This window comes from Limulus polyphemus, unplaced genomic scaffold (genome assembly GCF_000517525.1).
Source record: "Limulus polyphemus unplaced genomic scaffold, Limulus_polyphemus-2.1.2 Scaffold309, whole genome shotgun sequence".
NCBI classification, from domain to species: Eukaryota; Metazoa; Arthropoda; class Merostomata; order Xiphosura; family Limulidae; genus Limulus; species Limulus polyphemus.
This window is the reverse complement of record NW_013665919.1, coordinates 55987-70370: the sequence shown is the minus strand read 5'-3', so window position 1 is coordinate 70370 and position 14384 is coordinate 55987. Positions and strand designations below refer to the sequence as shown.

Below are 14384 nucleotides of genomic sequence, written 5' to 3'. Positions count from 1 at the left end.
TCAAGGAGTAACAAAGGGTAGTCAGACAATAAAGGGGGAGGGCAGTCTAATATATGCAACCAGTCCTACTCCCTGCTGTTTGCATAATTTTCAGAATCAGCAATTTTGTAAGGTTTAAAACATTTTCTAGGAGACCAAATCCCATCAAGTAGCCACTCTCATAAATAAATTACTGTAGCAGCCCCTGTATATATTTATTGGTTGTAAACTGGTACTTTGAAAAGGTTAATTAAAAATGGTATTTCCCTTTGATGTATCACAGAATGCATTTTTTTTTTGTGTGTGCTGTGATTATTATTTTCAGGGTGAGCATCCTAATGAGTGGAGCACAGAAGAGTTTCGAATGTTCAAAGGAGGTTCTATATGGAGACCTCCACCTTTAAATCCATATTTACAAGGGATGCCGGAAGAACTGGTAGATAGATCCCCAGTTAAAGAAGAACCAAAGAAAAATGGACTGTCAGAGAGGTAACTATTTCATTTTGTTCAAAAGAAATTTTTAATATTTTTGTTTGAAAAAGTACAGTTGCAGTTTAAAAGTTTAGTAATATGCATTTTTAGCATTTGTTACACACAAGCAACTGTTATTCTTACAAAGTTCTTCATGTATCCTTCATTAAAATTTGATAAAAAACGTGCAATTTACTTTTAGTCAAGAACTAGACAGACTTAGAACAGTGAAACAACAAAAAATGTTTTAAAATAACTAATGTAAGATAGTTTGCAGTTTCTACTTATAAAATTAGTAGAAGGAACAGTTGTTATTATAAGTTTGATATAAAAACTGAGTGTTACTCAGACATTAAAAAAGTTGTAGAATATTATCTGTAATTCAAAAAACAATTGATCAAAGATGACGATAAAAATTTTAAATATTTAAAGATTTTTATTAAAATTTTTCTCAGCATTAGAATTGTGGTGACTTAAAAACAAAACAAAAAACAAACCTAAGAACTTAGATTTTAACATCAGAGGTAATAATTGCATGAGAAATCTCAGAAAGTGCAAGTAACTGTTCTAAAAGGTTGTATTCAACTTGAACTAAAAGTTTGGCTTTGGAAGATAAGATAAGATCTAGTTCATGTTAACATGTTTATTTAAAAATATGTAATGTGTCAGAAATAGCTTTTCTAGAAATATGAATTTTACCAATTGTTTGTTACTCGCTTTTGTTATACACTCTGTCCTAAGCTAGCTGTTAGAAAGTTCCATGAGGCAGGCTGTTAAAAAAAATATCTCCTATAGGCTTTATGTGTTTGATATTTGTATATTAGAAAACCAGAAGTAATGTTATAAAGATACATCATGCACATATGCAAGTTATATGAAATTAGAAAACTGATTATCAGGGATCATATGTTCAAGTCACGGTCATATAGCATGAATAATTGGTGGCTTGTAAGTCTACACAGATCTGGAAAAGCATGTTATGATTATACAACATGCTTATAAAAATTATCAGTCTTCAAACAATTCTTATAATACATAAGTTGCCTAATTTTTAAATAAGTTAAAACTATTTTTGATTTTTGCATCATGACATTATACAACTAGAGTTTGTGTTTGTGTTAAAAATAGACTAAAATATATATTGCCAATAACACAAATGACTTAAAGAAAATTCTAATTTTGCATACTTTATAATTTGTCCTTTATATATGTTTTATTGGTAAAAAAAAACAATCATTGAGAATAATCTAACCATTACAGTATCATGCTAAACTGGAAATAAGCTACAAGTCTATATGTTTTTTTATACATAAACAAATGTTACCGTGCATAAAGTCATGAATTCTGTTGTTTTTGTTTTATTTAAAGAGATAAGCCATTCTTTTTATCCCATCATAACATTAGGCTTCACACTTTGCAATCTGTTGGAAAAGCTCAACTTTAATATTAAAGAAAGAAATATTCACGTATACATATTTCTTTGATGAAAGAAATAAGACTTTAAAACTTCACCATAATAATATGTTCAGACTAATACTTAAAAATTTAGTTAAGTGTTTTAGTTGAGGTTTTTATATACATATTGTCAGTCTTTCTGAACCTTGGAAATTTACAGAAGCTTACCATATAATCCAAGAATAATAATTTTATCATTAGTTTTCAAATGTTTGCTGTCTAATAACAATTTTTTTTCTTAAATCATGTTTACATGAAAGTTTAAAAGACAATCGTTATCACAGAATGCCTGCATATTGTGCTGAAAGTATTGGTTGATTCAGTGTCAGGAAAATGTCTGGTATTTTCAGGCTAACTGAGTTCCCAACAAGTATGAGACAGTTAGACCTACTAATAACAGCATATTCAATTAGGAAATAAGTGGAGTAGTCTTTGTTTGATAACATGAACAAGTTTCCTTAGTGTGTGTAAGAAATAATTAGCCTGTTTTTTTTTCTCTCTTTCAAGGTAGATTTCTATCAAACTAAACATTCTGATCTTAATTTGTACCCTTTTTTTTCAAAGAACTCGGATAGAACTGGACTAAGAAAGCATGCTTCAGTTCATAGATAACCTTTTTATTTTCCACTTGACAGCATCACACTATGATCCTTGTTTTTTCACGGCATTTGTTAGCTGTAATACACAGACATTGTCAGTTTGGTCAGCAATGAGTATCATAGACACTAATCCTTTCAATAATGATGCTATATGTCACTGCAGTATTCCTTTAGACAGACTATACACTATCTACAAAAGAGAACAAAGCAACTATAACAAGGCAACCTCAGTTTTGCTAAAACTGCATAGAAACTAAATAATTGAATTTTTCTTTTAATTTCCACATAACTAAAGTAAGTAGAAAACCGACGATATGCCTGCATACTGCAACTGAAGTGATGTACTGTTTTTTTTTGTTATCAACCACATTGAAAATACTATGAGAAACTTTTAATTTAGAATTTCATTTATATCAATTCTGTGTTATCCAACCATGTGGTGCTATGCAGAACCGTAAACACCATATGTGAAAGCTTTGTTAAGTATGGGCCATATCCTGAACAAAATACATTATTATATGAATAGACGTCAGATGCCAAACAGTATACAGGATGTTGCAAAAGTCGCACACAACCATGATATTTCTAAGGCCTATACTTACTTTGATTTTTCTGCATCTGGCTTCTGTTTTATTGACTTTCTTTTTTTTCTCTTTAGTAACAATAATATATTGGGAGGCCATTAATCTTGCACAAACATGTGAAAGTGATTCTAATGGTGATATGATGATGCATGTTGCAAACAACTGTAAAGATAAGATTTAAAAAAAATCATGATGATGTATGACTTTTGTGTCACCCGTTAGATATGCTTGTAAAAAAGCTTTTTTATTCCCAAGATTAATATTTTGGTAAAATTATTAGTTTAATGATGTATGTAACATGAAATTAAAATGGTTTTGAATACATTATATATAAGTGAACAGTTGTCATAGCTGACAATCTCTGTATCTGAAAAAGAGAAAACTCTAAACCTGAGCATTTTTGAAAAATGGATCTTCTAGATCTGCCTTCTGCAAGCACTCATATTTAGAAGTTTTTCTGTTTGTTTTTTCATTATTGTTTGTGATCCAACATGCTTTGTAAAGTTATGATGGAGAGCTTCTGTCTTTTTTTTTCTTTTCTGAAAGTCAAAGAGATAGGTTGGAAGACATGCTTAGAAACATGACACCAGAACGTCAGATGATAAGCCAGGCCATGATTTACTGTATAGAACATGCAGAATCTGCTGAAGAAATTGTTGACTGTATTGCAGAATCATTGTCAATAGTTCAGACCCCACTACATAAAAAGGTATAGTCTTGTTTGTTCCTAAAAAAAGGATATTGTGAGTTTGAATGAACTGAAAACACCATAATATTAAAAAGTGCACTGTAAATTATTAAAATGTCACTATGATTATTGGACAACTACACAGTTTTAGTGGTATTCTATTTTGCCATTATTAGGAGAAGCACTTTCTAATGTTGTATTGTGTTTAGTTTGTACAACTTATCCTCAAGTACCTTCTTTTACCATGTTTATGAGTTTAAACTGAATATGAAAAGTAAATTGTTATGTGTTAATTATTTTTAAAAAAGTTGTGATATATAAAAAAATGAATTATTGAGAATTAGAATTTAAAAAAAGGGGGTAATAGACTAAGTAAACATCAATAAACAAACTTAGAATAAAATTACAGTTTAAAAAGTTTATAACTTACCTAGGAGATTTCAAGTATACAAATTTACAAATACTTTGACGAAAATCATGTACTGAAATAATGATGTTTTATGTTAACTTTTCATATTATTTTCAACAGTTACAGGAAAAATTTACTTTCAAAAATTCAGAAGAAAAACAGCTTCTTAATGAGTATTGTAGGCATTGTACATTACTCAGTGTCTTTTTTTTAATGTTATTTTCCAATAGTATTATTTATAGTAGCCATGGTAATCCTGAAGCAGTAGAGTAAATTATTTTTCACAAAAAGCTGCTACGTACTTTGTACATTTTTCTGTCACAGTTTTTTTGTTGTTGTCATTTCTTTTTCAATTATTACATAATTACCAAAATCTTAATTGCTACATTTCTATTGTGGTACAAGTGTGGGGAAACATTATTGGAATAGTAACTCTTTCTAGAATATTGTTTTCACAGTCTGTGATAGCATTATGGTGTTCTGCTCCAATTGTATCACTATGGGGAAACATTATCATAATCAATGGGCCATTTTAAAACATTGTTTTTGATGATATTATGCTGTTTTGCTCCAATGGTATCTTGTGGGGAAAATTACCAAAATCAGTGGCTTATTTCAAAATATTTGGTGTTGAAGTCTTTGAGGTACTATGGTATTCTTATCCAAACTTTTAAGTTTTTTAAACAACTTCTTGTTATTTATATATATTGTTTAGGCTTACAAGTTCTCTTCGTTTATTGTATATGAACAGATGGGAACAACTGTCCTGTGTATTTTAGTTGCCATCCTCTTAAACTTTTTCTTAAATTTATGCTTAACAATTGAGTTAAATTAAATCTTTTAAGTTAATATACTAGATTTGTCTTTTATAAAAGTAAGAATAAAATAATTCACATAACTTAAAAGTATGTTTATTTTATATTTTATTTAATCTTTTATTTCATGTAAGTAGTTCATTAAAAAAATACCTAATGCAAGGGCAAGAATTGCAATTTTAAATGTTGTGGTATAAGTGTGGGGAAACATTATTGGAATAGTGACTATATGATGTGAGTTTAACGTAAGTTACACATTAGTTGTGTAGATATTACTAATGCAGTGTTTAAGTGAATCTCATCCATTCTTCATTCTTTACAGTGATATAAACCAGAAAGTTGAACCCACTTGCTATGCCTTTCTGTTACATTGTCTTTTCTACAGATTACCAATAATCCTTTCTCACATTTGCTATTACATCATTTATAACCATTAGAAAGATGGAGGTGTAATTTACCAAATAGAATATGCTAGCTTTTTCTCACACAACAGCTTTTCAGTTATTTCGCTAACAGATTCAAAATTGCTATTACTGAATTCAGATTGAGAAGTTTGAGGAATTATTTTAAGGCATTTATACCTCAGTTAAATTAAAATAGTCATTGGACAATGTATGTTTTATGCATGTTATTATTTTATGTTCTTTGGTGCATATTTGGATTAACTAAAATTTGTTTAATGTACTAGTCTCATTATTACAAGAAAAAGTAGGTTTAAGTTTCATTAGTGAGCCAAGAGTAAAGAGAAAAGAACTGGCCAAATGTAAATATTCAATTTCTTATTTTTTTATGTATATTTGTTACTTATTGTTGTAAGAGTACCTAAGATGTGAAAATTAGAAACTTATTATGATAAGAAAAAATAAATAGAAAATTGTATAAATTGAATAAGGTTTCTCAGCAAGGCATGCACTTAAGCTTCAAGTGTGTTACATTGAGATGAGTGCTTGCTGCATGATTTTTAGTTTTGCTAAGCAAAGTGTAGTAGTTAGACATGGTTCAAAGAGCAATAAGATATAAAATTATATGAAAGCAGTTGTGAAAATGATAGAAGACTGAAGATGTCAGGATAAAATAATTGTAATAGTATGTTACAATCTGTAGTCATTTTAGAAGGGTAATTTCAATTTATGTTTTATTTTTTTGTAGTGGTTACAAGGTCAGTCAAGCGGGTAGAGTCTGTACTGTGTTTGGGTACAGAAAATAACAGATAAAATATAATTTATTTATAAGTTTTCCTGAAAAAAATTGATATTCATGTAGGAAATTTTAAAGTTATGCTAATGAAATTTGAGAACTTTAAGATGAATACAAAAGTATTTTTTATTCTTAACATGAAAATCACCTTTCACTCAGACTAGTCAGATTCTGAGTACATAAATTCAGACAAATGTTTAGAAAAGATGCTTTATTAAAAATTCAGATTTTTATGTATACAACAGACTTTTCATGTGTATTAAAAGCTTGCCAAATTTTTTGAAGATACACATAGTAAATTCAGAATTATAATAAATAATAATTCCCCAATATGGGATCAGTACAATGGGCCGACCCCATGTACCTAATGTTAAATGAGTAGGTATAAAACCTAATTTTAAGAGAAGAGTATCCACGATACTATCTTATGGATCTGCATGTTAACAGAATGAAATATGCACAACTTTATACCAGGTTTTCTCTGTTAAAGAAGCTAAACCAGCAAGAAGGTCACCAAGAATATGTGAGTCTGTCATCTAGACAGTGGTTACCTACAATTGTTTGGTTATCTGGTGAACACCAAATTTCATAATTTTGTTGTCCTTAGCAATACTTTAGGTGGTCTTAACGTGTACCCTTTCTAATTTTCTGGACATTTTTTATTTTATCATCATAGAGATATAAATTTACATTTTCCTTACTGAAATAAGTATTTCATATGCTGTTTGTTCCAATATACACTTTATTTTATTAGTGATCAGATAGTTGGTTACAGTAAAATAAATTATAACTAGCTGACGAAAATATAAGTCTAACCCTATTGCTTCCACATACCCAATTTTTATTCATGATAAACCATACTATTGTGTTTATATCAGTTATACTATTGTGTTTAGTGAAAAACTGTTTTTAGAAAATGTGTCTTGTAAAATTGAAAATGCAATGAATTAGTAACTCTTAATAGGAACAGGTTTTGAATGATGTATCTTTGTATAGAACTAAATGTCACATGAATGTTGTTGGAATGATATTGTTAGCACAAAAATGAGCTCAAGATTCATTTGGTGGAAATCTAGAATCATAAAATTCTTGATAAGATAAAGAAAATATGAGTTTCAGAATTTTCCTAATTCCATCTTCAGCATAAACACTTAAAAAAAAAAACATGAATTTTAGCCTAAGTTCTTTAAAAGTTATGGCCTAGTGATTAAGGAGCTCCACTCACAATCTAAGGATTACAGGTTTAAATCTCCACCATGGAACATGATTGCCCTTTCAGCCATGGAAGCCATATAATGTGATGTTCAATTCCACTATTCATTGGTAAAAGAATAGCCCAAGAGTTGGCATGGGATGGTGTTGACTAGCTGCCTTTCATCTAGTCTATCACTGCTAAATTAGGGATGGCTGGCACAGATAACCTTCGTGTAGCTTTGTGCAAAATTCCAAACAAACCAGACCTTCAAAAGTTATACTTCAAATATGTTAATAAAAACAGAAAATTTAAATGCAAATCCAAATAGTAACAATATAATAGAATGAAGGTCATAAACCTAACCACTATGCATGAAATAGTCAAATATTAGTCATTAAAGACAACCTATCAGCTTCTATCTGATTAGGTCACACATTATTTATAGGGATTGATCTAGGCTTGGATATTTTGAGGACAATCAGGAATGTAAATACACTATTGTGATGTTATATTATTATTATTTTGTCTCTTATTAGTTGTTTCTTTCAGGACTAAAATTAATAAAATTCCTAAAAAAGTAGTTCCTGATTTTACTTGTAACTGTCATATCCTGTGGTGACTGATAAATATGACTGCATTCTTGACAGATATAAAATTGTTGAGAACAGTTGCTGTTTTAAATATTGTTCAAACCTGGGTATATGTTATTGTATAAGAAAAGTATTACATTAAAAGTTTTCCAGTTCTTTGAAAACATGCTTTGTTTGTTCAGTAGCCATTGTCTTGTTCATTTGACAAGTTGAAATAAAATGTTCAATAAATATTATATGTTTTGATTGGTTACAAGCTAGAGAAGTTTGAGAGAAAGATGCAGTGCTTTATCATTTGCTGTTAAACTGAAGTTGGGTAAAATTGAATTATATTTAAAGGACTGTAAATAATTAAGAATTTGTTAGTGCTTTGTCCAGTAACAGAAGGTAATTTTTATTTTGTTTTTTAGATTGTTCTGATGTGACTGTTAGAATGTTTTGTACAACTGTTACTGCATGTTATTATAGTAAATTAGGTCCTTAGAAATGACAGTTGAGGCATGGAATTTATTTCCACATTAGCCTGTGCAAACTATGCAAACAGATTTTTCTCTGAGTTAGTTAGTGGTTATTCATATACTGCAGTAAGTTTGTAATTTATTACTTGAACATGTGAATGAGGAATTAATAACAAAATCTCATAATAAGGAAATGTACGAGAACTTCTAGCAAGTTGCAAACTGAATTTGTTGCCTGGTTGAATATTCTATCCTGTGTATTTCTGAATATATGTTATACAGATTAAACTCCAAAAAATAAATGTTCTAATAAATCTTAAAGCTTTGTGAAATTAGCTATGTTTAGGTAGAAACTTTGCAACCTTTAAGAAATGAGATACAGTAATTAAATAATAGTATTAATTTTTCCCAAAACCAGCATGGTGAGTTATTGTGTAGATTTATAAGTATATATGATAACTATATGATTGGATTATAATTTTATATGTGACTAGTCATATTTTTCAAGAAAACTTTTACTCATGGAAGTGATTCTAAATAAAGCTATTTTCTGTTTTCTTAACAAAATGTAACACTGTCTTGTCCTGTTGGTTTCATTGTAATCCTTATGATAGAAAAGTATATTTCCAAAAACAAGAAATGTTTATTGCAGTATTACCACACAAAGAAATTGTGTTGTTTTCACTAACTTTTTCACTTAAGAATGAGTGTGACTTGACACCAGTTTATACCAACCGTTGCTGGGTGATTTCCAACAGAACTATCTGGTTAGATATTATTTTCTTTGCTGCTCAGATTGAACTCTTATTACAATCAGCAAATAGTCTTGGAAGCATAATGTAATCATAATTATTGGTAAGTTATGGCTTAAACACAAAAAGCTGGCAAAACATTAGAAACCAATAGACCTAGAATTTGTGATAAAAAAAACATGTGAACTGCAGATGTTTTTTGTTTTCCTTATTCTTCTTTGTCCATTTTGGATTCAAAGTGTAGGCCTATCTATAATTAATGGTAATAGGGTAAGTAGTGTGAAACATCTGGTTTTAACCATCACTGAATTTTTCTTTATCCTTGTTTCGGGTATTTTCCTATACCTTAGAACATTTGAAATAGCAAACAGAAGTAAAATATACATTTTTTTTTTCTTTTTTAAAAATAATTATGGAGCTTTCAGAAATATTTCAGACATTCCAACCATTCAAACTTTAATTTTCTCATGTTCATAATATTTTTCTATTAAAGCATCATATAAAAGCTTATTAAGAAGTGCAGAATATCAGTTTAGGTTTTACATTTTCAGTTTTTTTATTGTACTTTATATTCATTTTAAATATTACATCTATGCAGTTTAATGCCAGAACTTTTAGTAAACAATATTTGATGGTTTGGAAATACTGTGTTGTTTTTAGATCATCACTTTCCATCAATTTTGTTTTAAAACAAAATAGACTATCAACCTTTTTATACTCTAACCTATTACCAATAATAGCTAGAAACTGAAGTGAACAGAAAATTGTATAAAAATTCTAAGTTTAAGTTTTTCTACTCCAGATTGCCAGAATATACTTGATCTCTGATATCTTACACAATTGCAGTGTGAAAGTAGCCAATGCCTCTTTTTACAGAAAAGGGTAAGTGTTTTGATGATGTTTTAGAGATAATTAAGTGACAAGTTTTGTTTTAAAATATTAAAGAGTAGATTACCAAGTTAGGCCCAGCATGGCCAGGTGGTTAGGGCGCTCGACTCGCAATCCGAGGGGCGCGGGTTCGAATCTCCGTCACACTAAACATGCTCGCCCTTTCAGCCATGGGGACGTTATAATGTGATGGTCAATCCCACTATTAGTTGGTAAAAGAGCAGCCCAAGAGTTGGCGGAGGTGGTGATGACTAGCTGCCTTACCTCTAGTCTTTCACTGCTAAATTAGGACAGCTTGTGCCGGTAGCCCTTGTGTAGCTTTGCGCGAAATTCAAAAACAAACAAACAAACAATTACCAAGTTAACTGTGTATTCTAATTTTTGTTTTATGTTAGTATCAAAAGTAAAAAATATATATATATATATATTCCTGTTACTTTGTTTTTGAAAGAAGTTTGATTAAAAGGAAAGCTTTAAAAAGACTTTTATGTACATTGTATCCAAAGCATAACTTTTTAAGTCTTAAGTAATTTTCAGTGTATATTTTTTTTATCAGATTTCAAGCACGACTTCCAGAAATGTTTAAGGATATTCACGAATGTTTCATGAGCATTGAAGGAAGACTGAAGGCTGAACAGTTCAAGGTAAAGTTAGAAATCATGCAGAGAAAGTCTGTCTGTAAAACTGTCATTTACACTTTAAAGTAGTTGGTTTACTTTATTCTTACTTTAAGAATATTGGTAGTAATTTGTCAGAGAAAAATTTGACAATACAATATTTAAAAATATTATACTATGTGATTCTATGTTGAGAGATGATTATATAAATGTATTATATTTTATAGCAAAGAATCATGAACTGCTTCAGAGCTTGGGAGGACTGGGCTATTTATCCAAATGAGTTCCTCATCAAACTCCAAAATATTTTCTTTGGCCTAGTTCCTGTTACAGTGGTAAGTTTTTTTCTTTTAGATTTACATTACAAAATATGAGGGTATATATTGTTAGAATGTGTTTGGATAAAATAATTTTATATGTATTTTTAACAGTGTGGCAGGTTTTATTTTAAATAAATGTGTAAAATTGAATCACCATGTAAAATCTTAAAAACTAGAATTTGTGAAAATTGATAGCTGGAAAAGTATTCTGAAAATTATTAAGTAATATTTTGAATGGGGTAGAACAAAGAAGAAGAAATGCCTATCGCAGAAGGTGACCCTCTTGTTGCAGAAAAAATTGAAGAAGATATTGATGGTGTTCCTTTAGGGCTAGAGGAAGACTTGGAGAGTGTTCCGTCAGAAAACCCAAACTTAGATGGTGTACCATGTAAGTATGTTTGATTGATATTTAGAACTTCTATGGACTGAATACTGCAAATTAATGTTGTTTGTGTCTAATATAGTGTTAGTGGTGATTTATTAAGAATTGTGAAGCCAACCTGCCCAAACAGCTCGATAGTTGTCCGTAACATGACTTTGATTGCTTGGGAAATCCTTCATCACCAACAAACTATTGTAAGGATATTAGATTACAGGATTTGTGCATTGTATACAAAAAAATATGTACAAACCCAAGAACTTCCACAAAATTGTAACTTTTTACAGAATACACAAACTTTAAAAGATGAGCATAAATGATAAATTAAATATATTAGGAATTGCAATTAAAATATGGCAACCTATAAAAACAAATGCACAGAGAAGTGGTAAAATATTTGTATTTTGAGTAAATGATTTTGCTAATGTACTAAATTATCCTCTTTATATTTTGCAAAATATGCTATTGTTATGAGTAACATCTGATTAATACTTCCCATTCTTGATTTTATGGATATCAGACATTTCTCATAAGTTTATTTTAATTAAAGAAATAAAAAGTTCTAATTGATGTAGCATTCAATATCTTTTTTGTACTTACACAAGTTTTATTTATATACTCTTGCAGCTATTCTGGGGGTTCCCAAATTTTCATAAGCTTGTTCTAATGATGAAATTTAACTCACTTTTATGAAGTTACATAAAGTTTATTTTGCTAATATTTAAGAAGCCATGTATAGATTTTTTTTCTTGTTAAGTTTTGCACTTCTGGTTTATGTTAGTATTGTAGAAACCTTTATCCCTTGATATATAGAGTGGAATAAGGAGAATTTAACATTAAAGAAACCAGTAATTTGTTGGGATTGTTATGATCAACTACATGTCTGTGAGACATGGACAATAGGGAAAATAATTAGGTTTATTGAATATTTAAACAAAATAAGAAACGAATTAGAAAATTGTGATGGGGATATTGTAGGCTGAATGGGATTTTTTGTACATATCAGTAATGTACTAGAATATAATGCAATAAAATAGCACATTCTATTGTGCACAAAAGCATTTTGTTGGTATCAACATTTTTTGAGCTATCAACTAGACAGGCAGAAAGGTATTGTCTTGGTTTGAAGGAAAGTTGTGTTTAAATGGATCATAACTGTATTTTAAAAATGTAGAGCTTCGTCCAAAGGTTAAAGGAAAGTGTGAACAAAATGTATTTTCAGATAGAAACTTGTAATACTGTACTTAGCTTTTATGGTTATGGTTACTTATTCAAATTTCCTCCATGTTTCAAAATAATAATTTTGTTTGTATTTTCAAGCTGTTAGCTGTAGGTATCTCACAAAATAATGTAGTAATGTTTTAAGCAATCAGTAAGTTGCTACTCTACTGGTCGTTAGTTAAAGTATTGTAAAATATACTAAGATTCTAGATCTTTCCTGCAGTTAGTACATCCGAACTGTCAGATAACGTTGTCTCATGAGATGATAGAATTAAACTAGAAATCATACACATTGTACACATTAAATTTATAGTGCACTCGCATAATATTTTATTGCATTTAATATCATAACGTTCGTTCAGTAAAAATTTAAATGTTTGTAATATAATTATCCAATGTTTCTCAGTGTCATACAGTAGTTATTATTGAACTCATGAGAAGAGAAAGTTGGTCTAAGCTCACAGAATCTGACAATAATACATGTTTACAACATATTAACCAATGATATTTTTTTCTTTAGTGAATGATGATCTGGATGGAGCACCAATAGAGGAAGAGCCTCCCTTAGAAGAAGAATCACCTGACATGAAATCCAAGTTTGTTCCTTCCAAGTGGGAAACAGTTGATCCAGAAACTGTTGAGTCTCAAGGTTCGTCCATATGCTGTTTATTGAACACTACTCATCACACGAGGGATATATCTCTCTCTCTAACGAAATATTAGTAGTAAATTCCATTTACTGTGATTGAATTTATAAATCTTTTTATTATGAGGTAGTTCCTTGATATGTATATATGACTCTGAATTTTTAATAACCTTAATGCTGATGTGCATTTTGTCTACTCTAAGTAGCTCCCCTTATGTTTCCTGAGGTTTTTATAAAAATTCTGAACTGGTATCACTACTTGTTCACCCAAAAGTAATTCAGTTTCTTTAAAAATGGGTGGAAGATTTATTGTGATTTGTCTTCCTTTTTTCACAAAACCAACTAATAATATGTGATAAGAAAGTTAGTACATTATAAATCAGTTGGGTGCGTATTTTGTAATAAGACAGAGCAATTTTTCAACTGATGACAATGCAAAAGCATCAAATAGCATGTTCTGTCAATGCAAAATACTAAGTAAATGATTTTGTTGTGTATTTATAAGATATACAGTGTGCTGCACACAAAAGTTTTACACTATTTATGCATATAGTAACTGTATAGTAACTCATTCATTACCAACAAAAGCATTTAGCTCTAAAGTTGGATTAAGTGAAAACTTGAGGTTTATATGATTCACTTAGAGAATGATAAGAAAACTGGTACTGTATTTTATCAATGTAATGATTATGTAACAAACTCATAAGCTCACTAGTTTATTATACAAAGTATTTTTATACTAACATATAGCTAGTTCAATAATGCTTGGAGATGGCTTGAATGAGTAATGAAGAAAACTTTAATATAAGTTTAACATAACAGCAAATGTACAATGTTTCGACAAGGTTTTGTCATCATCAGGTACAAGTAGTTTACACTGACACAGATATATACAATATGGAACAAAGAGGTCACATGACCAGATACTGTTGCACAACTTAGAAGATATATCTTGGCACCCCACGGAGTTGGTTTATAGTAGGGTTGTTTTGTTCAATTAAGATGGATTCCTTGATTTTTTGTTTGTTTATGTTTGGTTCTTTGTTTAAAATCATTGTGTTTTTAATAGATATATTTTGGTTTTTGAGTTGCATCCTGTGCTTCATTCCCACTATACTGGT

At 29.7% G+C, this 14384-nt stretch overlaps 1 protein-coding gene across 1 annotated transcript in view; it reads left to right on the top strand.

Moving 5' to 3' along the window:
- LOC106457268 (U2 snRNP-associated SURP motif-containing protein-like) overlaps nt 1–14384 on the top strand; it is an 80667-nt gene that overhangs the window by 58264 nt on the left and 8019 nt on the right. Inside the window, exons 13-19 of the mRNA XM_022383107.1 lie at nt 305–468; nt 3635–3797; nt 9995–10074; nt 10637–10724; nt 10925–11032; nt 11261–11405; nt 13138–13266. Coding sequence (XP_022238815.1) covers nt 305–468; nt 3635–3797; nt 9995–10074; nt 10637–10724; nt 10925–11032; nt 11261–11405; nt 13138–13266 — 877 coding nt within the window. The remainder of the gene's footprint in view (nt 1–304; nt 469–3634; nt 3798–9994; nt 10075–10636; nt 10725–10924; nt 11033–11260; nt 11406–13137; nt 13267–14384) is intronic.